The 27,500-nt window shown below is 36.6% G+C and overlaps 1 protein-coding gene across 2 annotated transcripts in view; it reads left to right on the forward strand.

Annotated features, from left to right (window-relative positions):
- LOC122815892 (potassium voltage-gated channel subfamily D member 2-like) overlaps nucleotides 1-27,500 on the forward strand; it is a 323,988-nt gene that overhangs the window by 245,013 nt on the left and 51,475 nt on the right. The window contains exon 4 of one of the 2 annotated variants that reach the window (XM_044088736.1): nucleotides 23,559-23,618. The exons of the other annotated variant lie outside the window; for it this stretch is intronic. Within the exon in view, the coding sequence (XP_043944671.1) occupies nucleotides 23,559-23,618 (60 nt within the window). The remainder of the gene's footprint in view (nucleotides 1-23,558; nucleotides 23,619-27,500) is intronic. 2 annotated transcript variants of the gene reach the window in all.

The raw sequence follows: 27,500 nt of genomic DNA on the forward strand, positions 1-27,500 counted from the left end.
ATTTATTTATTTATTTGCTCATTAATTAGACAGACAAGCTGAACCTATTGGAATTGTTTTAGCCACAACCCAGGCAGGCCAGATGGCAATAAATATATGCAAAATGTAGGGGAATCACTAGCATATGACTACAAGCTGGAAGCATATATACAACTGTGGGTTATTGGAAGAGGTACAGTACAGTACTACAGTACTACAATAATAAACTTTGGAACAATTGGTCAATTTAACTGCTTACAATACAATACAATATTTTAAATGTCTCAGGTACAGGCAACTTGAACCTAACAGCCTGTTTAGTTCCTATAGTTTTTAGCACCATAAAAGTTTCAGTTGCATTCTTGAACTGTTCTTTATTATGCTTGCATATAATTTATAATACTCTTTTTTGAAAAACAGTTCATTATTTTATTGATCTTACTAAATGTTCTTAAAATGTAATCTAATTTATTCTATCTCTTCTTTCAGTGCTAAATATAGCAGTTTAGTCACATATGTTCTAAACTCTTTCATTGATCTGTATTTGAACAAAGCATTTCTGGGCAGGTAATGTACCCCTGATCAAATCTGCCATACTCCCTACAACTGAATAAAGTCTGTCTATGCCTGTGCCTCTGAGAATTGTATTAAATATCTAACTAGACTAGCATTCTGCATGATCAGACTAATCCATCCTTAGGAAGAGACATTAAACCGAGGCCCCATCTGAATGAACAGGTGGTAGCTCAGGTGGATGTAAAAGTTCTTACAACACCTATTGAAAAGAGTGAGGATCCTTTATTTACACAAATTAAACATTCTTTACAGTTTATTTATATATTTATGACATTTACAAAATTTGCATAATGTTTACATATTTACAAAATACAATTTTCCATAATATTTTTTTACTTATTACACATTCATACACATTTTCATATTAAATTTCTATTATTATTAGACTCTCACTCCTTTTTTTTTATTTAATGTCAACATTGCTGCCAAAATCCATTTTCCATTAAACATAATTTCATTATCCTTTCATTCATATAACTTATATAATATAAAACTTTTTTATCAATTCTTTTAAAATATTGTACTTCTGCTTTTATACCTATATTTTATCATGTCCATATTTATCTTATCTGTTTTTTTCAATACCTTCACAAATTTTTACACTTTTCACATAATTTTACTACTATTACATTTCAAAAATACATATTTGGTAGTTTCTTTTTCACCACAATAGAAACATATTCTTTCACTTTTTATATGACATATTCCCCTTTACTAATTATTTATCAATTACAAATCCCAAAAAATTCTTAGCATTCTACTTTTTTATTACACCATGTATTTGTTATTTTTAAAGCTTTCATTTTTTCTTCTGCTAGCTTTTCCCATGGTTTAACAAAATAATATTGTATTCTTGCACCACAGTTTTCTATACTTTTCTGTTTTGTTGATTTTTATTTTACACAGTAATCTTTTTCTTGGTAACATTCCATTTCTTCATTTTTGCATTCTTTTTCTTCTTTACATCTCCTCATCGTATCCCAGAATTGTTCATATTTATATTTAAATATTCTTACAACCAAAATTTCTTCTTTTTCATTTATCTACTTTAACACTTTATATAAATTTAAAGAAGCAACATATGCTGCTGGGTTGATTAACACTAAGCTTCCTTCTTCTTTGTTTACATACAAAATTCTTCATTTTACTGGATTCAGTCTCAAACCCAAATTTGGTAGCATAAATACACTCGATAAATATGCTATTTTCCTATTAAAACCAAATTTATAAAATAAACCTTTTTCTAAATGATAACCTATATGTTTTTCAAAACAAGAAAATTATTTTAACTCTTCTATTATCTTTTCCCATTGCAGTATACTTACAGTCTTATTACCACATTTTAGACCCAAGACATTAATTTAATTTATTGCAAATTGTATTCCTCCTACCTTAGCCATATATCTTAACCCTTTACTTTTTTCTTTGCTTAAAGTAATCCGTATTGCTCCTAAATATTCATTTAAATAACATATTACTTATTTTATCCATATCTTGGTTTTTGCAATTAATAAAATATCATCTGCATAAATTTACAAGATTGGGATTCTTGAGCCTTCAGGCATTACATACCCTGCTTTCTTCATTTTATACGTTATTTCACATAAAATTACATTCATAGTTAAAGTAAAGGGCATTCATCTCATTGAACATCATGTCTCACAGCCTTCCTCATGTGTACCTCCTCATTTAACCAACCATTTCCAAATATTTCTTTATTATTTATATAAGCATACATGCATACTTTCCTAATTTTCTCACTTATTTCGTATTCTTTCATTATTGTCCATAATATTTCATGTCCTATTTTATCAAATGCCTTATTAAGTTCCCCTGTCATAAGTTTATCTTCTTCTGCTCTATTTATATCCTTACAATCTCTCTTAGTAGTATTAATAATTCTTATAAGTTCAAAGTTTCATGGGAGGTTACTAGGCTAATGGCCCTAGGGCCATTACAAGCCTAGCCATGTAAAAAAAAAAACCTGTGGTCAGAACTGTCTACCCCTGTCCATGAGAGACATAGGTTCCACCCCTGGGGTGGATTTATGGTCACCCATGCAAATGTCAAGGTTGAGATTAAATAGGGTATTGAGGAGCTCCACTTCACAGGAACTGGGAGCTTATTCCAGAGGAGTGGCAGTCTCTGGGAGATGTATCTGTCTCTCCAACATGTTTTGCTAATGTCATAGGCTAGGTTGAGATTCCTGGAGCAAGTGACTCTTGTCCCATTTGATTTGCGGATGTGCAGCATTTCCATTAGGGCAGAATCAGAAACTGCTCTGTAGGCCAGGAACAGGTTGTCTCTCAGCAGCCGGTATGATACAGAGTACAGTGAGAGGGCTTTTAGTCTTTTCATGTAAGTCACATTTTGGAGGCCCTGGATTTTCTTGCTCAGAAACCTCTGTGGTCTTTCCAGGTATTGCAGGTGTCTGGTGAGATACATACATGCCTTCCCTGGTATACAAAACATATTATGTTCCGTAACACTTTCATCTTCATTTCAAATGACTTCTGTAATGTTTTCATTATTATCAATCTCTAGTTTTTCATTATATTTTTTCTTCTTTCTTTTAGATAAATTTATGTATTCCACTGCATAATTCTTTATACATAAAACATTTATTTAACCATTCATTAAAAATCTTTAAAAATAAAATTTTTGCCATTCTGTTAAGTTTTTATACATATCATATGTTATTCCATCTGGCCTTGCAGCCAAATCTATATTCACCTGTCCTAATACTTTATCTAACTCATTTAAAGAAATCTCCTTTTCAAATTATTTATTTTCTTGTTCTGAATACTTTTGTTTTACTTCTGCCATTATTTTATTTTATTATTTTCTTCTTTAAACATCACTTGTACATAATCTAACAACAATATTCATAATTTGTTCCTAAGTTATTTCTGTTTCTCTGTTTGTATTTTCCATCCCCCTTATTATGCATCTAGCTTCCTTTATTAGTCTCATTAAATACACAGAAGCTTCTCCTTTTTCCCTATAAAATATCTTTTCTTGAATAACAGCTCTTTAATTTTCTCTTGATTTCTATATAATTATTTTTCTTTATCAAATTTCTCTCTATCATTATTTTCTGAATATTCCAATGCATCTTTATAGACTCTTTTATAATTTTCTTTATCCACTTTTCTTACATCATATAGCCACTATATTTTTATCTTTAATCTTAAAATTCATCCGCCATTCAGCCAATCTTTATAAAATGTTCTCATCATAATATGATCTCACCATAACTGCATTATTAATCTCTTTCCTTCTTTATCCTAACTTTTCTCATTTAACCCTTGTATTCCTTTGTCTATTTTATAAGTTCCTTATTTCCATTTATTTCTATCCATATTACAACATGATATGAAAAATCTGTTTCACTTGATTTTCCTTTCCTTATGATTAGTCCTTCTGATATTATGAAATAATCTGTTGAGTTCTGTAGGTAACCCTTCTATAAGTCTGTGAATTTCTATCCCAGAGTATTAACTTACCATACCTCATAACTTCTAATTGTTTTCTTACATTGTTTACTTTTTTTTCACATTTACCTCTTAAGTCACAATTAAAATCTCATGTCAATATATAATATTCATATTCAATACTATATAATCTAGAATGTGATAAACTTTCTCTAGCCTTGCAAATCACATATGCATATAATACTATACCTCTATATACTTGTTCTTCCAATTTTATGTCCACAATAGTTAACCTTCCCATTCTTACTAAAGTTATATCTAGTATTTTACTATATTTTCACAAAGAATTCCTATTCCATAACATTTATCATTTCCCAAATTCTAAATGATCTTCCCCATAATCTTTCTGTTTGTAATCTTTCTTCATTTGATAAGAATCTTGTATATTATAGAATAATTGCATCTACATTACATGAAACAGTTAAACTAGGCGACTTCAATATTGACTGGGCCTCTCTTAACTCACCCCAGCCCTCAACTCATATCAACCTCTACAGTTTCTCGCAACTTATGCAAACCCCTACTAGATTAGACAAAACCTCAAAAAAACAATCAATTCTAGACTGGATTCTAACTAATCACCCAATTACCGCTCAAAAGTTTGGAACACTACTTGAAACTCTTAACGACCATCTCCCAACCTCTTTCATCAGAGACCAAATTAAACTCCCTAAAATGAGCTCCATTAAACACATACGATACCCAAAAAACTTCAGGGCCAACGACCTTAACACAGCCCTTATCCACTCCAATTGGTCTCCTCTTCCAACACTTCTTTTAGAGGAAGCAGTTGACTACTTCAACTCTGCCTTCTTGAACATTCTCAACCAACTTGCCCCCCAAGACAAACCTGCACTAAAACCATCTATGCCGTGTGGCTTACCAAGAATACTAGACAACTCATTAGACAAAGGGACAAAGCATGGGACACCTGGTGTAGAAACAAAACTAGTCTTAATAGGCAAGAATTCTTAGAACTGAGAAACATAGTAAAAAAATAAATCAGGCCAGACAAAAATAAATACTATAATGATATCCAATCTAAGCACAATACAAATCCACAACAGTTTTGAGTTGCTATAAACAATATTCTCCAAGCTGGCAAATCACAACTCCCCATCCAAACATAGATACCACCTCTGTTAACACAGCAACCCAAATCAATGAGTTCTTTACCAACTCTATACTAAAACCGTGGACAGACCGCTCTCCTCAACCCTCTCTATACCACATAACCTACCAAATAACCCAAACTCCTTTACCCTACAGCCTATGCCAATTAATATCATTTACAAACACTTAACCAAACTTAAACCCAACACCCTAGCTGCCAATAAACTACTGCCAAGTTCCTTCAAATAGCTGCCAAAGCCATCTCCTACCCAATTTCAGTAATCATCAACAGATCAAGTTCTGAACAAAAGGTGCCACTTCTTTGGAAAATCTCCACATTCTACCAATACATAAAGTTGGCTGTTCTACTGAACTAACTAACTAACTATTGCTCTATAGCTATACTAACCCCACTGGCAAAAATACTTAAGAAATGCATCCACACTCAGGTCCTAACTCATCTCCTCTCCAACAATCTCCTCACCGAAACTCAACACTGAGTCTGCACCAACCATAGTACTACTATTGCACTCATCCAATTTAGTAACATAGTTAATACTCAATGCAACAATGGCCAACTAGTTTCCGCACTTTTCCTCAACTTATCAAAAGCGTTCAATACAGTCGCCAATACTAAACTGCTGTCAACACTCTCAAACCTAAAACTAACTACCCCCACATTATTATGGTTTCATGACGACCTCTACCAGCACCAACAAGCTGTTCAATGGAGAGGCTCTCTTTTACCCCTTCTTCCTGCTAAACTTGGCTTACCACAAGTATTAATTCTAGACCCCTTACTCTTCACTATATTCACTAATAATGTTATGGACCCATAGTCCATTATGCTGACAGCTCCACCCTGATCTGCTCTTCCCCCACCATCCAGCAACTATAAACATAGACCCAAGAGGCCTTTACATCCATCGAATGCTATCAAACTGCCAGTTAATACTAAATCCAAAAAAGACCCAAATTATGCTTTTCTATCCCTCCAAAGCAACAGTACCTTCTCCCTCATTCACTATTTCTGCTTCAGGCAATACCCCTATCTCCCCTGTCACACATACCAAATTACTAGGGGTCATCATTAACCACAACTTGCAACATGATAAACACATAGCTCAAACAATATGCAAAGTCCATAAAAAACTAGGTACTCTTTACAGATGTAAAAACTTCCTAACTAACAAAAGTAATATCATCATAGCTCATACCCATATTCTCTCAACTTTACTGCATGCCTCTACCAACCTAGTTAATCTAAATAAGTCCAATTTAAACAAACTATCTGCATGTTACAACAAAATAACAAAATTTGCAGCAAACACCTCCTACCAGACCCATCACTGTCAGGCCCTAAAACAACTTTCCTGTCTGGAACTCCCAAATACCTTAGCCTTTTACCAACTCATGCTAGTTCACCAAATACTGTAGCATGCCCAAAAAACTCCTGTCTTACAACAATTGATCACCCTCTACTCCAGTAACAGAGAACCGATATCCGCCTACCTATAAACTTATACTCTTCAAGAAAAATCTTGATGATTGGATGGGAAATAAGAAATTCACCCCAGGGATCACCTCTGTGGCTCTGCTTGACAGGGGCACAGGAAAATAATTTTCTTGGGTGGTGAAAGTCAGGGTACCTTTTTGGCTTGGCTTATATAGGCCCTAGGGCCAATAGCCTAGTACCTACCTATGAACCTCTGAACCTATACTAACAAGGCTCTAATTGCAATCTCCAAAAGCCATTACAGCTCTGGTGACTCCCTCTATTCTAGTAAGATCGCCAAGACTGGAAATCAGTGCTCAGTCGAACAAATCCACCTTCAAAAAACTACTCAGTTCCCACCTAAATAACTCTTGGATATGAAACTGCCTAGCAACTGGCTGACAGTAGTCTAAAATTCCTTTCCCTTACCCGTTATCTAAATTCCTCACAAAAAATTCCCACATTAGAACTACATACAAACTCATTTTAGATGCCTACACACAACCACTTACCACCCACTTTCAGGGCACCTACATATTTTGTACTTTATTCCCTAAATACAGTAGATGATCTATCCCTTCCTAGGTTACTGATCTTCTATACAAATATGTTTATACCTCCCCACAAACAAACACATAAATACTCCCCCTTTCTTCTGCTCAAAACAATTTTGATAATTCCTCTACTAATCTGAATGTATAAACATTTCAAATGTCCTTTTAAAGTCTCTCTTTCTACTTCTGTTCAAATTGTACACGAATCGTCTTTTTGTTTCCCTGTTAAATGTTTTTATTACATATAAGTCCCAGGAATTACAGTTCTTCTTTTTTCATATTGCTCAAGAAAATTTTCCATTGCATAAACAGTCAAATATAATATCACAAAATGTCTGTTTATAAGAATAAAAGCTCAAACCTCTTGGACTTTTATATCCAAACTATTAAGCTGCCCCAAACTTCATACCTAGCCAGTTCTTGCTCTTCCTTATTTTGAATTCTTGCCACTTTTCTCTACATTTTATGCATAAGAAATCTTGTCTGCTTCACTGTCATCTTTCAGGGTCAAGTCTACTTCTCCTTTACATATCTTATGCATAACACCTCCCCAAGAAACATCTCCTTCATTTTCTGGCTCTCTGTGCATCAACATTTTCTTTACTATATCATACCAAAACCATCCTGACTCCTGACTGGAGAGTTGTTATAACATAATACTCATTCATCAACTCCTGTTTCTTAGCTTCAGGAAACAGATTTCATGAACAATAACCTCTGAATCCTCCATAATTTTGTTGGAACTCTCCATAACACTGGCATACACCTTCATGGCTTTTGCTGTTCTCTCCACATCATGATCCATCCTCCAAGATGCCACTGCACTAGGAATGGGAGATGCATGCTCTCCTAACAGGGATTTGAGTAGGGGAAGTCCTCAATGCCCCTGGCCAAAATTTCCACTTGTAGTATAAATACCACCTCACTTCTCCCCTGAAAAGAAGCTAAAAGCCTTGTGGGGACTAATTAAATCAACAAAAGACAGAAAATAAATAAATAATTCAGTACTCATACAGTGAAACATTGTGGGTTAGTTATTACACACCTGTTTGGCTTATTAAATGCATCAGGCTATGAAGGAAACAATGATAGAAATTGTAGTCCTGCAGTATCTCTGTCAATCACTCAAACTGTCTTGCACCTTTTTTATCCTTCATCTCTTTTTACTCTCTCTCTGTCTCTCTCTTTCATCCCCACTACTGCACCTCCAGCTAACTTATATCCTTAATTCTTTCTTACCAATACCTCCATCCTACCCACCTCATCTCCTTACTCTTTAATTGTTCTTTCAACCTCTCTACTGTCAGAGCTTTTCTACTTATGTTTTTCTAGATTATTTCTACTTACACCCTTTCACCTTCTCTGTTTTCTGTCACCTGTTCTACGGACATCCTACCTTATTTATGTCAATATGGATACTGAACCTATGTACATTAACATTGTTATTGTATATCCAGCTGTTACATATTAACATGTCCTTGACTTATGTATGATAATGATAAATGAATTTACTATTTATGTTTCAGTACTACCTGGAAAGTAGTGCTTACATTGTTTAATTTTTTATTGTTGTTCATTGTAAAAAATCTATTTTACGTACAGCTTTTTTCCTGGGCCTCCACTGAAGATGGAACTTTTGCTCAGTCGGACTTTCCTGCTAAACAAAAGACAACAGATAAATAAATAAATAAATAAAGACTATAGTGAATCCATTTTCAAGGTAGTGTTAGGCTGCAGATGAAGGCATTGTCAAATGTGGTACTGAAATGTGGGAGCAAATAAGTACATCTGAAGAAGTACAAATGATTTCCTTAAGCCTTTGAATCAAATAGTTTCCTTCACTTCCGCCTGTGCAAACATAAAGTTAAGCCAAATCCATAAATATGGCAACCGGCTTTAGATTTCTCCAATCAGTGAGTGCCACCACTTCCTGGTAACCAGTAAGTTGACTGTCTAAACTGCCTGTTACACTCCCCAGTGGGTGTGGCTTGAGCATGCAGGTCATGATAAAGTAGCAGCATAGATTTCTTAGATGCACACCCACCTGTGGCTTTTTTATTTGTAAAGTCTGAAAAAAAAATTTGAACTAGTCACATGTTGAATTTCTCTACAATGACTAAGTAGAAATTCTGTTAATTACTTTCTTGATGAGTGTGCATATTTAACTAAATGCAATTATCTGCAAGGAAGCTAGCCAGACAGAAACTAAATCCTGACAGTAGGGTTCTCATGATAAACTCACCCCACTGTCTTTCATAGTTGTATGTCTGAATCAGAACATGTTCAGCTTACATGGGATGCTTGTCCTCCTAAAATCTGTACTTATATGAAAACACAAAAGGTGCAAAGAGACAGTGTACTGAGGTTCTGAGTGCATTTTCCTTTCAGTTCATTCCACCTGTGTAGGTGTTTTAACCACTTTTTGGGTATTGTTGGAGACTCAGTACTTCTGATATTTTTTCTGCAACTGTGTGCAAAGTAGATGTGTTCTTCCAAGAACATGTTGCCTTTGGTCTAACTTTGTACTCTTCAAATGCAATTTGCAGGTGATCTTTTAGCAATTTGTAAGATGCCAACATTAAACACTAAGATGGACATTAGGGATAAGGTTCCCAGTGTGGCTGATATGAACAGGTATTTCACCATTATGCTGCTGCGGTAGCATCGTCGCCTCACACCAAGACGTTGTTGCGTCTTCTGTGTGGAGGCATGCGTGAATGGGCGTGCCTTTGTTGAAGGTTGTGCGTCAGGGCTGGTAACTCGGCATGTAAAAATCCACTACCAAACATTAGCAGACCGGAGTTCCGCTGTGGCGACCCCTAACTGGGATAAGCCGAAAGACCCAACAATAACAACAACAACAACAAGTTATTCATCTCTGCTTCTAAATGTTCAGACTGTTCAAAGCTCTGTTCTCTCACAAAATGGCTATTGTCAAAAGTAAAACTGATGAAATTGATATATTGCAAAAACAAGCTCCTTCTACTGAGTTAGTTTCAAACGTTTGATGCATTATGTGCACCATTTAAAATATATATTCTGTTTTTTGATTTTCTGAAAAAAAAATCCATCTTGAAAGAAAACTGATGTACATGAACTTCTAAGGGGAATAATTTATTGATGCTCCTCAAGAAATACTTTTTTATAAACTTTTGGGCTGTAAAACCGTAGAGAAAATGTTTTATGCAATGATTGAGTTTCTTCTTATACCATACCTCTCAACTATCCAGATTTTCCCAAAATGTCCAGTTTTGTGTCTGACAGCTTTGGTGTGTTGCTCATAAAATTAGATTTTTTTTCTGGCAAATCATTGAGGATTGAAGTCATTAAATCATAGCAACCATTTGAGTTTGAGACGCGATAGCCTTCAGAAAATGCATGTTTATACAAAACCTGTTGTTCTAGTAACTTTCTAAGTTTATAAGAACGGTAATTAAAATCTGTCCCTGATTTTGGGCCTCTAACTCCTGTTATTTTTGGCTTTGTACAAATTTCTTGCAGTCAGAGGTTGAGAGCTATGCCTTATACAGCTGTTTTGTGGTTTTGAGACTGTTATTATTGGTCATCTGTGGTCATTCATGGTTATCCTCCACAGCCAACTAGTTTACCAGAATACATCTAGGATAGAAAAGGGGGCATACCTCTGGGCAATGAAGGCAAACAGTTGCTTCATATTGTGAACACTTTGTCTTTGCTTACACACCAATTACGCCAGCATGCACTTCATCATGTTTGTTCTTAGTCTGTACCTTTGGTGCAATATCTATTAGTACAGAGTAGGTAAAAAGAAAACCCTTTTCAGAGAAAATGATCATTATTTGCATCCTTCCTATATCTGCTGTAATTCAATGAAAAAGGCATTTGCCTTATTTTTCAGTTAGGATCTATAAGTACTACAAGGCAAATACTAGTTATTTTGTGTCTGCAAGAACCTTCTGCCTATGGAAGTTACAAGAGGTAAATAACCCTTTAGTCAACTATCTTCCTATGAAGATCAGTCCTTTCAAGGCAGTTCATATAAGAAATGTTGATCCACAGCAGAAGACACATGTAGAGAGTTCTCAATAGTGGAGGTTTTATGGCTCTGGAGTCTTCTCCTCAGACAAAGATAATGTCTCTATCTCAAACTACACTAATGCTTCTTTTCCTGACTTCTTCCTCCTATCACAAAATGAAGGGATGGTCAAGGAAAGAAATGTCATATTTTTCAAAAAATAGAAAAGCATTTTTTTTCATTTCTGGCCTGCTTGGTACTTAAAAGATGTTACAAGAAATAGTTTTCATCCAAGCATCAGGCTTTTTCTTTTGTCATCCCAACTGTTCTTTACAGAACCAGGCCCATTCTGAATATCATTAACAATCTTTTTTTTTTTGATTCAAAGAACAGTTTCCACATTATTTATTATACCAGAGAAGTGAGATCTGTGAAGAGCACTCTTATTGTCTCTTGAGCCTTAAAAGGCATGTCAAGATGCAAATATTCAGAATAGGAGTCCTCGGTCCCATTCTTTCCCTGTATGAACACAAACGGTCACACTTGACCAGACGTACGGTTCTGTTATGAATTCAGACATCGTAAACATGGACGTGTCAAAAGGAGGAAAAAGTGGCAGTAAGAAAATGGGTAAAAAACTCATTTGTATCTGTTTTTTTTTTTTAATTTTACAAGGCAAACTCCACTGCACCCCCACGTACCCTGAACATACATATATATATATATATATATATATATATATATATATATATATATATATATATATATATATATATATATACCATCTCCACAGTAGCACCAACTCAAAACATTGAAAAATCTCCCTAAACTATTGAATTATTGATGGTGCACAATTAGAAATCACACCTGTAATGATTTCCTATGGGGGAAAATAGTTATTGTTGAATATTATGATTATTTTTTTTTTTTCTGAAGCTTGAGCAGTTTCACCTTTAGCATGTGTAGGGAAGCTCAGAAGTATATATACTGGCATGTTTCAAGTAGATGAATACTATTTCTGGTTAATAGTTTTTGCAGGTTTGCAATCGTAACTGTATCCTGGATTTTTATCTAATGTGTAGCACCAGCTGTAGCTCTCAGACTGCCCATTGTTCACATTCCTCCTTACCACCATGATTGTCTGATACCTGCGAAGCCAAACAGTTTTTACCTCGTTCTTTTTCTCCCCCTCATCATCATCATTATTAATATCCTTGGTTTGGTGAGCCTGATAACCAATAGTGACAAATCTTAGTAGAGTCTATTTAGATATTCATTTGTTCCACCGTACAGTGCACTAGCGATATTGTCCCTGTTCCAGTGAATATGGTAACAATCACAGATCTTAGCCACAGCCTCTCTCTAACCCATGCGTACAAGTCTGATTATGAGATTTGCACCAGAATGCCCATGACAAAGTTGTACTATTATTTCTGATGTCCTTGCAGTCACACAGAAGACCCTCCTCAACTTAAAACTTCCCTTGTTTCTTTAAAAGTTTTAATGGCGGGTGCCTGCTGCAGAGATGAATATGACCAGGCCCTATAAATCCAATTTCCTAATGCATAGACTGATGACAAATGCAATGAATACACTCTGGGACAGATTCCTGCATTCCTGGACAGTGCAGAGAGTTTTAATTTCCTTCATAGATACTGCATTACATTGATAAGAGGAATGACCAGCTTCTGAAGGTTGGGCAGAGAGACCAGGATACACTTACATGACTATGGTCAGGGAGGCTGATTTCCGCAATCTCTCCCATTCCACTTATTCACACTTCCAATTAGGTACAACAGAAGAAGAGCAGTCAGGCTTCTTCCATTGACCCCTTACTAGTCAAGACAGCCATTGTTCTCACTTTTGTTAGTGATCATATCTGCGGCCCATGCCAGACCCCTAAGGAGAAGAAAGTGCTTCTAGTGGAAGGGGCAAAGTTCTTCTATACCTCTTTCTTATCCATCTTTTCAGAATCCTTGCTATGCACTTTCAGCATATCTATCTGGGAACCAAGTGTTTTGATATGGCTGCTAACAAGGCTATTAGCTTCCCCTCTGCTGAGAGAGTGACATTGGCTTGTGTGCTTCTGGTTTATCACTACACAGATAGAAAGGAGTTGTGGCAGCCTAAGATAAATTGTTTGCAGCTGCCTACTATGGAGTAAATGCATAGCTTGACATTCTATTTATATGTTACAGCTGCAGAGATAAAAATGTAGGAAGTTAGGTAGTACAGTTGCATGACATTTCAGCATGACAGTAGACATATGACTTTTTTCTGTCTCTGTCTTCCATCTTCCTGTTCTGGGATTGCTGCTTCTATTATTATGTGTACTTACTCTAGTACCTTATTTCATCTGATTTATTTTATTTTAATCGACATTCGTTTACTGGGAAAGTCTGACTGGGCCAGAAAGTGCACATTTTCATCTGTGGACTGTGAGAAAAGCTCCACAATCATAATCTTTAAAAAACCAATGAAAGCTATTTTAAATCACAATGTATCATGTTACACTACAGAACACAGGAGTGACAAAATGATTTAATGAGAAAAACTTAGAGCATATGTTTCATAGTAGAGTGCAATGAAAAACAATAACGTGTTGTAAAAAATATGTGCGGAAAACCTCATTAGTCATATTAGTTGTTCCATAGATTAGTATACAACCTGAGACAATTCTAATAAGCCATTTAAAAGAGATATTAGAGGTTACATGATTACAGACTGTGAGATGAGTTTGAGTGATGTCTTAGTATGAGGACGTTTGCTCATATTATGGTTATAAAAGGAAGTAACAGTGGTGAGAAAAGGAGATTATAAGAGAAGTGCGGGGTAAGGCGTCTGTGTCTGCAGGTAGCTTAGGGCACTAAGAAGGAAAGATAAAAAGTAAATTTATACTTTCTACATCATTTTTATCTGTTCTGAGTTCTTTCATCTACTGCTGGATTTTATTGGAACTCTTGCTGGATCGTGTTTATCTATTCCGAAATAATAAAGTTCCCATGAGACAAATCTGTATGTCTTAGCTGTGCATATGGCAGTGGAATCAGCAGTTATGTTCTAGCAATGATGGTCAGATTCCATGTTTTTCATACAAATTTCCCAGTCTATGGGGGCAGGGCTTGTTCCAAACATCTATACTGAGGTTGCTCCTTCTGAATCTTTATTTCCCACGCCTACTGGGCTTGACAGGTGTTTCAAGCAGCCATTTAGTGTTAGACAGGGGGAGTAACATTCACTGCTCAGAGAAGTCCTAAGCCACATGTAAGTCCTTAGGATGGACATATATCCATTTGTCATAACTACAGAGAAAGAAAGAAAATTACAAATCTACTGTTATGTTGAGATCTTGCACAGCGGCATTTATATCCAAGGAGAATCAAGAGTATATCTGCCAGTTGTGGAGGAGGACGAGTAATGTGAAAGTAACGATTACTCATCAGAAGTTATTAGTTAACGGTATCTACAGAGCATATCTGCCAGCTGTGGAGGAGGACGAGTAATGTGAAAGTAACGATTACTCATCAGAAGTTATTAGTTAACGGTATCTACAGAGCATATCTGCCAGCTGTGGAGGAGGACAAGTAATGTGAAAGTAACGATTACTCAGAAGTTATTAGTTAACGGTATCTACAGAGCATATCTGCCAGCTGTGGAGGAGGACGAGTAATGTGAAAGTAACGATTACTCATCAGAAGTTATTAGTTAACGGTATCTACAGAGCATATCTGCCAGCTGTGGAGGAGGACGAGTAATGTGAAAGTAACGATTACTCATCAGAAGTTATTAGTTAACGGTATCTACAGAGCATATCTGCCAGCTGTGGAGGAGGACAAGTAATGTGAAAGTAACGATTACTCAGAAGTTATTAGTTAACGGTATCTACAGAGCATATCTGCCAGCTGTGGAGGAGGACAAGTAATGTGAAAGTAACGATTACTCATCAGAGTTTTGCAAGCCTAGCCTGTAACCAGAAGTCAGAATCAAATCTTGCATGTTGTATCTGTGAGGTAAAAATTTTAACAATTATGGTAACCTTTCCCTTCTTAGGAACTTTGAGGAGCAACTGGTACAGTATTACTTGTAGTCTCATGTGATAAAGTGAAAAATCACATCAACAAAACAAAAAAATCTAGGGGTAGAAGGCAGTCTGAGGAATATTTAATTTGTAGTGACCAAGCAAGAAACAATCATATCACTAATCATAGCTAATGAAAGAAATGCAAACAGACTCTGGTGAGATACTGGTTGTGCACTTAGTAACATGATTAAACTATGGGAATATCATCTGTAAGAGGAGACATATGTTAATAGAACTCCATTAATCACCAACAAGTGTTTCTGTATATAACACTAGGTAAAGCTTTGCACAGTACTTGCTAAACAAAACAGCTGTTGAAATGAAAGATACAATTAAGATTTTCAGGTATGTTAGGGATATATAATTTAATTACAATGCAGCAGTGTTCAATGAACATAGGTCAGTGTTAAAAATGAAGTGGAGTAACTTTACTGGAAACCTAGTTAATAAAACTTAGCAATGAATCCAATCCACTCATGGTGAAATGTATGAGGCAGTACACCTCTCAACTTCTAAAATAATGGGGGGGGGCAAAGGCTCAAAATATGGATAGAGTTTAAATATTGCTCTTATAAATTTTTAAAGTTGTTATAAAAACAGGATTTGTGTTCGCATCAATTTCCTGAAGGATATGAAGTCTATGTAATTATTTAGTGACTTCAGTCCTCAGTGATCTGCCAGAAAGCTATAAATGTTATGAGGCTCAAACCAAAAAATTGAGGCAAAAATCTGGACATTCTACAAAAATCTGAACAGTTATGAGGCATGTGGGGCAGACTAATGTAATAGAAATATACTGGCAAGCAGAAGCAGATTTAGGGGAGCATGCAAACCTGCAACAGTTGAAGAAATGTAAATACAAGACAGGAACATCATTGCTTATCTTCTGTAAAATTCTAAATTGGTGGATTAAGATAAAGCATATCTGTATGGAGAAATGGAGTCAGTTATGCACCTGGTCTACCTCTAACAAGCTACTCATTAATCTGATGAAAACTAATGTCATGGTCTTTAGCTCAGCCAAGAAATGAACCCGTATCCCCCCTGTTCTCATAACAGATCTTAACAAGAACATGATACCGAACGTCACTGAGCAGAGGTATCTAGGTTTATACATAACTCTCCTCTCTCCTTTACCACATATATAGATATTGCAGTGTTTTGCATAATGGATGAACAAGTAACAAGGTGCAGGGTTTGATTTCAACTTCAGGTTATTGGCTAAGTTTGTAACAGTCTGCAGACTGATAACTTAGAATTTACTTAAGCCCATACTCAGTTAAAACTAAGTTACAAGATCAACCACCTATCACCCACTGCTTGCAAGGATATAGCCAAACGTATTTTAGTACCTGAATTGGAATGTGGGTTTCCTTTTCTCATCATGCATTCAGCCCAAAATATCGAAGTGTGGTCTGCTGAGAATAAAATCTGCAGATTGATTCTATTAGCAGAACCCTAAATGTACCATTGAAATTTGTTTAAAATGTCCATGTGGCTTTCAGTAACTCATAGGGCCACTTTTCTTTCAAGTACTCTAATATAAAGCTCTAAAACAGGCTCACTGCACCCTCTAAGAGTGAAAACTACCTTAACAAGCTTTATGAACCCAATAGAACAACAAATGCTCTCTGGTATTGCTTCTATTTAAAACTGTTGTAAGTGAGTGAACTTTCTCTAGTTTTGGGACACACTAACTGGAAACATTTGCCAACTGATTTAAAAAAAAATCTAGAAACCATTAAAAACTTCAAAGATGTACTTGAAGAACATCTCTTTACAGCATCTACCCACAACTGCTACCATGACAATGATTAGGTAACTCATGTTCTCATATGGTAGAAAAGCACCATCTTTTAACTTAGCTTTTCTGCTTTGCTTCATAGGAATCCCCAGTTGTGTGCTCACATTCCCCTCAGCAAAAGTTACATCCTGTGTCTTGGCCAACCTCCAATCAACCCAAGGCTGTCTCATTGCCCTGCACTGTGAGACCCTGTGTCAGTGGAACACTAAAGTGCTTTCAGCTACACTAGTTCCCCTCAGCAAAAGTTACATCCTGTGTCTTGGCCAACCTCCAATCAACCCAAGGCTGTCTTGTTGCCCTGCACTGTGAGACCCTGTGTCAGTGGAACACTAAATTGCTTTCAGCTACACTAGTGTATGTCAGAGTTGTATTTAATCTGTCCTCCAAACTGAAGACTGTTTCCCCTTTCACTGTAAGTGTGCACACTACTGGCCCCCTCCATTTCTCTCTTCCTATAGTACTCCTAGGTCAATTACTTAAAACTACTTTCTCTTGGAAAAAGTTTACCTATGTACCTGCAGCCCATACTTCTTTTGTTTTTCCTTGCAGAAGTGGTGGTCCTTTTCACCACTCTGTATTAGATTAGTAGTATAACATTTGTAGTTATTAGGTAAATACTGCACCACACTGGCCTGCAATTAACTTAGCTTGGTTTTCCTGTTTTCCTTTTAGCAGCTGGCTTAATTCAGTTTTTCTGACTCTCAACCTTGCATTACTTTGTGTCTATCCCTTCCCCCACCTTGAACCTGCACACCTCCCCACCCACTTCTGCTTAATTACAGAGTTATCAAAAAGCTTGATGAATAAAGGCACCATCTTTTGACTTAGCTTTTCGGCCTTGCTTCAAAGGAATCCCCAGTAGTGTGCTTGCTTGCAAGTTGCCCACTGCCCTCTAGGTGGCTCCATACTATTAGTGCATCCAAGTTCCCCACCTGCCCACTAGGTGTCTCTATACTATTAGCTTTAGGGTCTCTAAATCCCTTTACCTCTTCTTCATCGAATCCCCCTAACACAGTTCTTATTCATCTCTTTGTTATTGTTCTTTTTCACACTGTGGTCCCAGTATAACCATAGAAATATTTCCTTATATCACTCTGCTATAATCCCACTTATTTTTTAAGCCTCTTACCTTCTCATATATCTCAGCACACTTACCTTCAGACTTCAGCACTCCACTGATTGTTCTCTTCGATCTTCTTCTTCTTTTGGCTCTGCCCGCCCTGCGGGCTCAATCCGCTCCCCTACCCTGCCCCCAATTCCCACCCGCCCCCCAGGTGTCCTACACTTATTATCACTTTGCCACTCCCCCTCATCTGACACCACTCCCACTCATCAGAATCAATCAGCATTAACCAATCACTCACAGGACCCAACCCTATTACTCCAACTCTCTCCAGTCTCTCACTATATGTTAATTATAAACACCCCAACTCTATTTTAAACAAGCATTACTCAAATACCCCTACAATGCCTCCACATACTTTTAATAAATCTTCAAACTCAAAGCCTATTTACTGCCTAATACCCCCACTTATAATTCTCTATCTTCTCACAGCCTATGAATACCAACCCCTCCCTGGCACCCACTACCCTAGAACCCAAACCAGTACAACTAATCAGCCACATAATTCTAACCAACCACTACCCCACTTCTCATCAAACTCTTCTAATGCAAAATCTCAACATCCCATTTGTGCTTCTATATTAATCCTAGAACTAAATACTACCACAAACTCTTATTAAAACTAGAGAAACTTGCTATAAGATTACTACCTAACCTCATAGTGGATGGTGACATCCACCGTAACCCAGGTCCAACCCCACCTGTTACTATCAGCCCCACAAATAACACCCATACTAGCCTGCGAAACTCAAATAATGCCCCCAACTCACTCCTAGTGTGTCACCTAAACATTAGAAGTATAAACAATAAAATTCACTACTTGCATGCCATCCTAGATGTCCACTCCCCCTGATATACTATGCCTTACCGAGACCTGGCTCAAGCCTACTACTATTGATAATGAGATTATACCCCCAGAGTACAATATATTAAGACTTGATCACATCTCTAAGAAAGAACGGCGGGTAGCCACCTTGTATAAATCCACTCTGGAAGTATCCAAAACTAGTACCCCAAATGCCTTGTTTACTAACAATGCAGAAATACTCATCACAAAGGTCCAACTCAACAAATGCAAATCTATAAACATTGCATGTATCTATATTCCCCCAGGTGACAACACAAATACCTTGGAGGGTATCCTCCAATGGCTCTGCACTAACTGCCCCCAGAAAACTATTATTCTCGGGGATGTTAATATCGCCTGGAATACTTGCTCTTCAGACTTCCCCTTCACCATATAAATTTGCATGGCTTCTCCCAGATGATATCTTCCCCAACCAGAATCAATAAGCCTAACAAAAAGAAAGTATCCTATACTGGATATTAATAAACAACCTACCCCAGATATATAAAACAGGCACCCTACCTGAGGACTTTAGTGATCACTTCCTGACCTATATAATCAGGAAAAGAAATGACAAACCTCAACAATCTTCCTTTAAAACCATTAGAAGTTGTAAGAACATTATTCAGACTAAATTTCAGAATGAACTTAACACATGTGACTGGTCCAACCTATGGCTACTTCCACTAGATGAAGCGGTCTCATACTTTAACTCTACATTTCTTGCTATCCTGGATAACCATGCTCCCTCACTCAATATCAGAACCAATAACAAAGTAGCACCATGGCTGTCCAATGACACAAGACAACAAATTATTAGCAGAAACAAAGTGTGGACCTCCTGGAGAGCCACTAAGTCCCCAAAATAACCAGCTTATATATAAACAGCTGAGAAATGATGCAAAGAAGTCTATTATGCTAGACAAAAGAATTACTACTGCAATCTGCAACAAAAGCACCAAAATCAACCACAAAAATTCTGGTCAGGCATAAACAAACTTCTCCACCCAGGCCAATCAATTACCCCTACCCCCTTAACTACCCTCCAACAACCTCCAAAAAATTTTGCTAACACCTTTAACACTTTCTTTACAGAAACTGTGCAATCCCTAGCCAGTAAGCTATCTCCCTATACCCCAAGTGCCACCAACCCCACTTTAAGCTTGATCCAGTGCCAACATCTTTTATTAAGTCCCTACTTAAAAAACTGAAACCCACCACCCTTTCAATAGACCTACTATCTGCAGAATATCTCCAAAAAGGCGCTAATGAAATAGCATACCCATATTAATTTTAATCAATAGAACTATCCACGAAGTCTATATCCCCCACATCTGGAAAATCTCCCACATTGTTCCTATTCATAAAGGGTGAGATTCCACTGAACATTCAAATTATAGGCCTATAGCCATTCTGTCTCCCTTGGCTAAAATAATGGAAAACAATGTATCCACAAGCAATTTCTTGCCTATCTGAATCAAAACACTCTCCTAGCCCCCTCCCAGCATGGATTTAGACCTTGTCATAGTACAACCTCAGCCCTTCTCTCCTTCTCCCATACAATAAATCAAAACCATAATGACAACAAGCTCTCCTCAGCCCTCTTCCATGACCTATCCAAGGCATTTGATATGGTAAATCACCAGCTACTCTTAAACACATTAGATAACCTAGCAATTACCTGGTTTCATTCTTACCTAAGTGACAGACAACAAGCTGTACTATGGAAGAATAACCTATCGTCCCTTTTACCAGTCACCATTGGAGTCCCACAGGGATCTATATTAGGTCCCCTCCTATTCTCCATATTCATTAATGACCTGTACAAAGTCATCCCTGATGCAACTTGTATTCAGTATGCAGATGACTCAACCCTAATCTGCTTTGTCACCTCCCCCACAGATTTACAATCCTTGTCCCAAATTACTTTCAACAAAGTAGAGAACTGGCTCACTTGTCGCCAACTGCTATTAAACCCAAATAAAACCAAACTGTTACTCTTCTCCCCCACTTGCAAGGTTCCCTCACCACCTCTCACCATAATATCTAACAATGGTACCATAATTTCCCCAGAACCTAGTACTAAACTTCTGGGAGTGATCATCGACAACAACCTCAAGTTTGATGCTCACATAGACAAAACTATTAAAACAGTTAATAAAAAATTAAGCTCTTTATACAGGATTAAACCATTCCTAACCCCATCTGCTAGAACTGTTATTGCCCATACACATCTGCTATCGACCCTTCTTTATGCCTCACCCATCTTTGTAAACCTAAACAAATCAAACCTCAATAAATTAACTAGGTGCTACAATAACATTGCCAGATTTGCCACAGGATCAGCTTATAGAACCCATCACTGCCTTAACCTCCAATCGTTAGACTGGCTTGAATTACCCTATCAACTGCAATATAACCAACTAATAATTGTTCACAAAATCCTCTACCAACCAGACAGTACACCCATACTGAAAAATGTTATTACCCCCTACAGTAACCTAAAATCCCTTCGCTCTTCCAAAAAATTGCTAGTGCAAACTGTTAAAACCAACAATTCAGCTGGTGAATCACTATTCTCCAACTCTGCTGGTAAAAACTGGAACCTGCTTCCTGCTGAACTCACCACTGACCCCTCCTTATCCCAATTCAAACAATCTCTTAGGAAATACATAAAAATGCAATGGCTTTGTCCCTGTACAAACCCTGACTAACCCCCACTCAAACATAATTCATAAATGAGAACCTCATTACAAGAACTGTTTAAAATTCTGTGTATCACCCACCTACTGGAAAGATTTAAACTTAACACTATACCATGTATGATAACCACCTTTAATATATGTGATTTCTTTGTCAGCTACTTGCCTCCAACTTTTGCTGTGTATGTGGGAAAAACATGTACCTGTGTGTACATATCGTTAAACAAATCTCAGTTTTGTGATAACTCACTGTAATAATTTCATTGTATTTACACTTGTTTTTGTACATTTGGAGCTTTTCTCCCCTGGCCTTCGCTGAAACTGGACCTGTATGCAGTTGGACTTTCCTGGTTAACAAATGTAAAATAAAATAAATAAATAAAAATGTAACAGATAACACGATATAGATAAGAAACTTTTCTCACTCTCATAATGTGGCATTTTATACATGTATATCACATATGTATATATTAGTCGATGTTTGTGAATATTTATGTAAGGCAGCATGGTATTTTGTGTGTATCATGCTTATATAATTTTTTGTACTTCTCTCAATGCACTCTGGATTTTTTTAATCTTACCCTCTCTTTATTGAATGTATCATCATGAACAGAATTCTCCATTCACTCATTCCATAAATGATATCATTCACTATGAAGATTGTTATGTATTTTCTTTTATTTGAGCTTGGGTTGTGGCTGAATAGGTCAACAGACCAGCCCGTTTACCCAATGAACAAATAATTAAATAAGTAAATACAGTCTGCGCCAAATATCTAGGCCATCCTTGTCACAACTTCTCAAGATCAGCAAAGTGATAGAACAAAGTTTATTTCTTTATTCAGAAAATTTCAGACGTTAGGTTTTGAAAATCAATGTGTAATGGACATAAAAGACAATTCAAACCAAAAAATATGTTTAGCAAGGCAGAATTTCTATCTATTACAAATGACAAGACCAAAGTGAGATAGAGAGACTTCTCATTCAGAGGTGATGTTTAAATGTTTAGTAGACAAGGCATGCAAAAGAATTAGTCAGAGGAATAATGTGGAAACTTATCAGGCCTCATATCTGCCTGTGTGATCTTTTGCATATGTTGACTTGAGATGCACTATTTTAAGATACGAGAATTTATAATCACTGTGTATAATAACTAAATGATGCATGCGTACTGCACTAAAACCTACTGTCTCGTCAGCGTGGTTGTAATCCTTGAATAAATATCTATATTGAAAAGGGAGAGTGAAGCAATATGTTCCAGGCAGAATGGCACACTGGAATGTTATATATCAATAAAGAGAGAAGGCAATCCTGTTCTTTCATGTAGCTTCAGGATGTAAAAGGAAGTAATATAATAGGTGTACATACAGTTGTATACTACCAGTGGAAAAGCCATTCAGGTAAAGTGCAGTTTAATACCACAGTTTTAACTGTCATCATTATTTAATCTGAAAATTAATTTGTGTGTCATGAGCCAGATTATATTACTGCTCAGCAGAATATTGCGAAAGACTAATGGCTCAGAAACCTGTCACTTCTGTCAACCTTACTTTATTAATGCAGCATTGTAGTTTGTAAATCCAGTACTTCATTACAGTAAATATTGTTAGCGACACACTTTTATTTGTTGGTATTAATTCATCCATCACTTTGCACAGGTATGATTGCGAGACATACATTTTTTATTGTGTGTTTAGATTAATTGCAACACAATAATTCATGATTTCATACTGCAAAATGTTAAAATAATGTGCATTTGTCACTGTTTTTCTTTCCTGTTACTACGTTACCATTCAGGGGTTATCCTATGTTGTGGATGATCCCTTCTTATCAGTAGGCTCTCCAACACCTGTTAAGGTACCATTTAAAATTTTGTGTTTAATTGCTTTTTTTTAGTTTTTTTGTTTTTTGCCATTTTCAGTTGTGTGGTAATGTTACTTTCATTGACAGGCTTTAGGTGTGTGTCTTTGAGTTGCTGGATTGCTGTGGCTATGTCTAAATCTTGTAGTTTAGATGAATCACAGATTCAATGTGTTTTGAAGTATCCCTCCCCTGCTATTTTAATATAATTTATGAAGCAATCCTTTCTCTGGAGAAAGGACACCTGGAGAATGGTATTCGGAAAACTGAAGTTGTTGCATCTGTAGGCTTTAGGGACATGAATTTCTATTGGTAAGTGCAAGAGAGCTTTTTAATTATGAAGCAGTATAAATGCTCCCTGGGAACATATGTTATTTCATTTAAGAAAAGCAACAAATACATTTGAAAGAAGAAACTGATGTTTGGTAAGTACAATGTAGCAGTTTCACAGCACGCAATTGGAAATGTATTAAATTTTACCAGGATAGGGATTTACTTGGGTAAAAGTAAAGTTTTTTTTTTCAGTTCTTATAAAAAAAGTTATTTAATGCTGCAAAAATATTTGAGAGATGTCTTATATTTCCTTCCCAGTAGAATTTGTCCTTAAAGATATAATACCATTCTCCAGAGTGATGTCACTAACTCATATGTATAATCTATTTCAGAGTTGGTCAGTGTGTGAAAACTAGATTGCTCATCCAACCTTTAAAACAATAAGCCACCAGAAAAGAAAATACCATCAAAATGCAAAAGGCTCATAAATTTTACCAACATGTCACTTTGCAGGATATTACTGGAAGTTAACCAAATGAATGTTTAGCATGCAGGAGGGCTGTATAACATATAATGTCCCAAAAGAAATGAGAGTACAGTATAGAAGTATAGATCTCTTCCCAAATGTTTTAAATTTTCAAGAAAGTCAGCATAATGACTCATTCATAATGCAGCTGTTGGAAGTGGAAACGTGGAACAAACATGAAACACAACACAAAAATGAAATCTGAAACATTCAATTCTGTTATATTTTATCACAAAACAGTGGTGTACTTCACCTGCCAAACAAAGTACCAAAGCATTTCAAAAGCCGTGTATATTTTAGTACTCAGATTGCCAATTAAGTTCCTAGTGCATTTTTTCACTGTATGACTGCAGTTCAAAGGATTATTAGAATTTAACTAGGGGGTTACAGCAGTGTGGCTAGAAAGTAATTCACCCTCTCTCCATCATATCTGTCCCATCAATTAATGGAAATAATTAATTAATTAATTGCACTGCTTTTCACATGGCAGTTGAAGCATTTTAATCCCCCACCCTATCCGAGAACTTTATTACATCTCTACATCTCTACCAATGCTCCCAGGCATAAAGACTGTATTTACAGTTATATTATTTTCCTGAAGCTAATGACAGTGCAGATAGACAAGGTAACTATTGCATAGGGCTGTTGTGTTGTTAATTCCCTTGTTACCCTTAGCTAAAGAATATAACCGTCTCAGCTATCCCCTGCTCCTGAAGGGACACTGTCTCTTATCACCAAACAATATGTAAAAATACAATGACATCTTAAATGGTGGGAAATATAGATTATTGTGCAGCTACCTTAGCTAATAGATACATTTTAATTATAACTGATAGTTTAATAGTGGGAACCTTTATCTGCAGCCTGTGGAGACAGAATAACTGAGTGGCTTTCAAATATAATACCTTAAATCATTCACCTTTATTACAGATTCATCAGCTTTCTTACCCATATTCTGAAAATGGACAACAGGCAGGCCTACATGCACAGAGGTAAAACTCCATCTTCTAAGAAGAAATTTAAGATGTGATAACTGAAACCTTCCCTGTGTGCTGTTGACATCCACAATATAATACCGTCTTCATTACTGTGTTGTAACAGTGAAAGCTTGTGTTTCGTTTAAAAAAATACAATGTCAGCCTACAGAAAGAAGCCTGTCTCCAGTATTACACATAACCACTTTGGATGTGTTCTGTGTTTATGTAACATGGTAGTCTATTTGGATATCACTACAGGCCTTCAAACTATCTTTGCACCAAACTGCGCCACTTATGAAATCACAAGAATGCAGTTGCTTAATTGTCTGCATAAATATGTATATAATTTGATGTCCAAAATCCTTAAAAAAAAAGCTACAATCTGTTTGCAAACAGCTCTCTTTGGCCATCACTTCAGGTTGCAGTACAAAGCTAAAGAAACAGGGATCACAATTTGTTAATACAAGCATTTTACTGAATATTATTGATTTTAGGATTGTTGTTCATGTTAATTTATCTGTTAAACACACTGGTCAGTATAGCAAGGCCTAAGGGATGATATTGTTATTTTAGAGCTTTTACAGTTTACAGAAGAGGTAACTTTTTGTTGTATGGGTCATCTACTTATGCTCCAGTACTTTAGCCCATCTTGGCTTGAAATATTGTTTAATCCATCCATCCACAATGGTTTTTCCCATTTTTGCATATGGAGTCATGGTGTCAGTTTAACAGTGACAATCATCTAGAGTCAAAGTTTACACCACCAGGTGGCTAGCCCTGCTACAGTAATTCTTCCACACTACACACTTGCATGCACACTCACACCTATGTCCAATTTAGAGTGTCCAATCTGCCTACTGCATGTCTTTGGAATGTGGGAGGAAACCCACATGAATACAGGGAGGATATGCAGACTCTGCACAGAAGACACCCTAGCCAAGGATCAAACCAGGGAACTTCTTGCTATAAGTTGACAACATTATCATCTTCATCACTGTGTCAACCCATGTTTAAAACATTGTAATCACTGTGTATAACTGCACAGTACACACTGTACTGCCTCATTGTGCTGTCTAATTAACAATGTATTGGGATCCAGGTGACCCAAGTGTGAATATGTGACCTGAACATCAGAGGACCAGAGCCAAGGGAGGACTGAGTAGTAAATAGTCCCATGGCTCAAGGCTTTCTCAAAGTACAGAAACCAGCAAGAGGCACTATACCTACCAAAGACTAGAAAACACTATGCATGGGAGGAGGGGCAGACATATAAACATTGCACCTGCCTTGCAGGCCTAGTCAAGCAGGTACTGTTGTGTGCTTCTTAGAGGGAAATGAGAGTAGGAATTAACTGTCTCAACTAGTCATATATGAAGTCCAGCCAACATGTTCATAGGTTCATAGATTAGTACTAAGCTAACTGCCCTTGCGAGCCATTTTAAGCCTAGCCAATTATCCCGTGTAAGGCTCAAACCCTGCACCTTGTGTTTGTAAGGCAAACACCTTAACCATTAGGCCACCCTCCCAACCTGGTGACTCTTGGTGTCTACCACTCAAACCTAAGATTACATTGCCAGACAATATTAGTCCCTGTAAATGGAAACACAGAGTGATGTGGTCTGCTGACACCAGTTGGAATAGCGAGAGTAATAGGACCAGTGGATTATTTGGAAGGCTAGATGGCCAAGATGATAATGGTTAAAATAGTTTAAAAGTTTAGTGTTCAAAGACTGTGCAAACTGATGTCACAAAAGTGATTGCTAACTTGTCACATTTTTTCAAACATATACACATATAAACACACATACACACACACAATTAAAATGGAGAAGTTAAATTGCATGGCTATTGCCTAAAAAACAGAGTATTATGAACAATAAACTCTGTATAAAACAGCCACATTGCTGTAACAAAGCCATGAATAGCTACTTTTGATGGTAGTTTACAGAGGATGTCATAGCCATAGTAAGGGCTGGGATGCTAAGTCACCTTAAGCAAAGGCAGAGCAGGGTGCTCAGAATAATTATTCAATCTTCTTCTTCTTTCAGCTTTTCCCAGTTAGGGGTTGCCACAGCAGATCACCTGTCCACTCATGATTGGCAG

The sequence above is a fragment of the Protopterus annectens genome, chromosome 11.part0, assembly GCF_019279795.1.
Source record: "Protopterus annectens isolate FY-2018-M chromosome 11.part0, PAN1.0, whole genome shotgun sequence".
In the NCBI taxonomy this organism is placed as follows: domain Eukaryota; kingdom Metazoa; phylum Chordata; order Ceratodontiformes; family Protopteridae; genus Protopterus; species Protopterus annectens.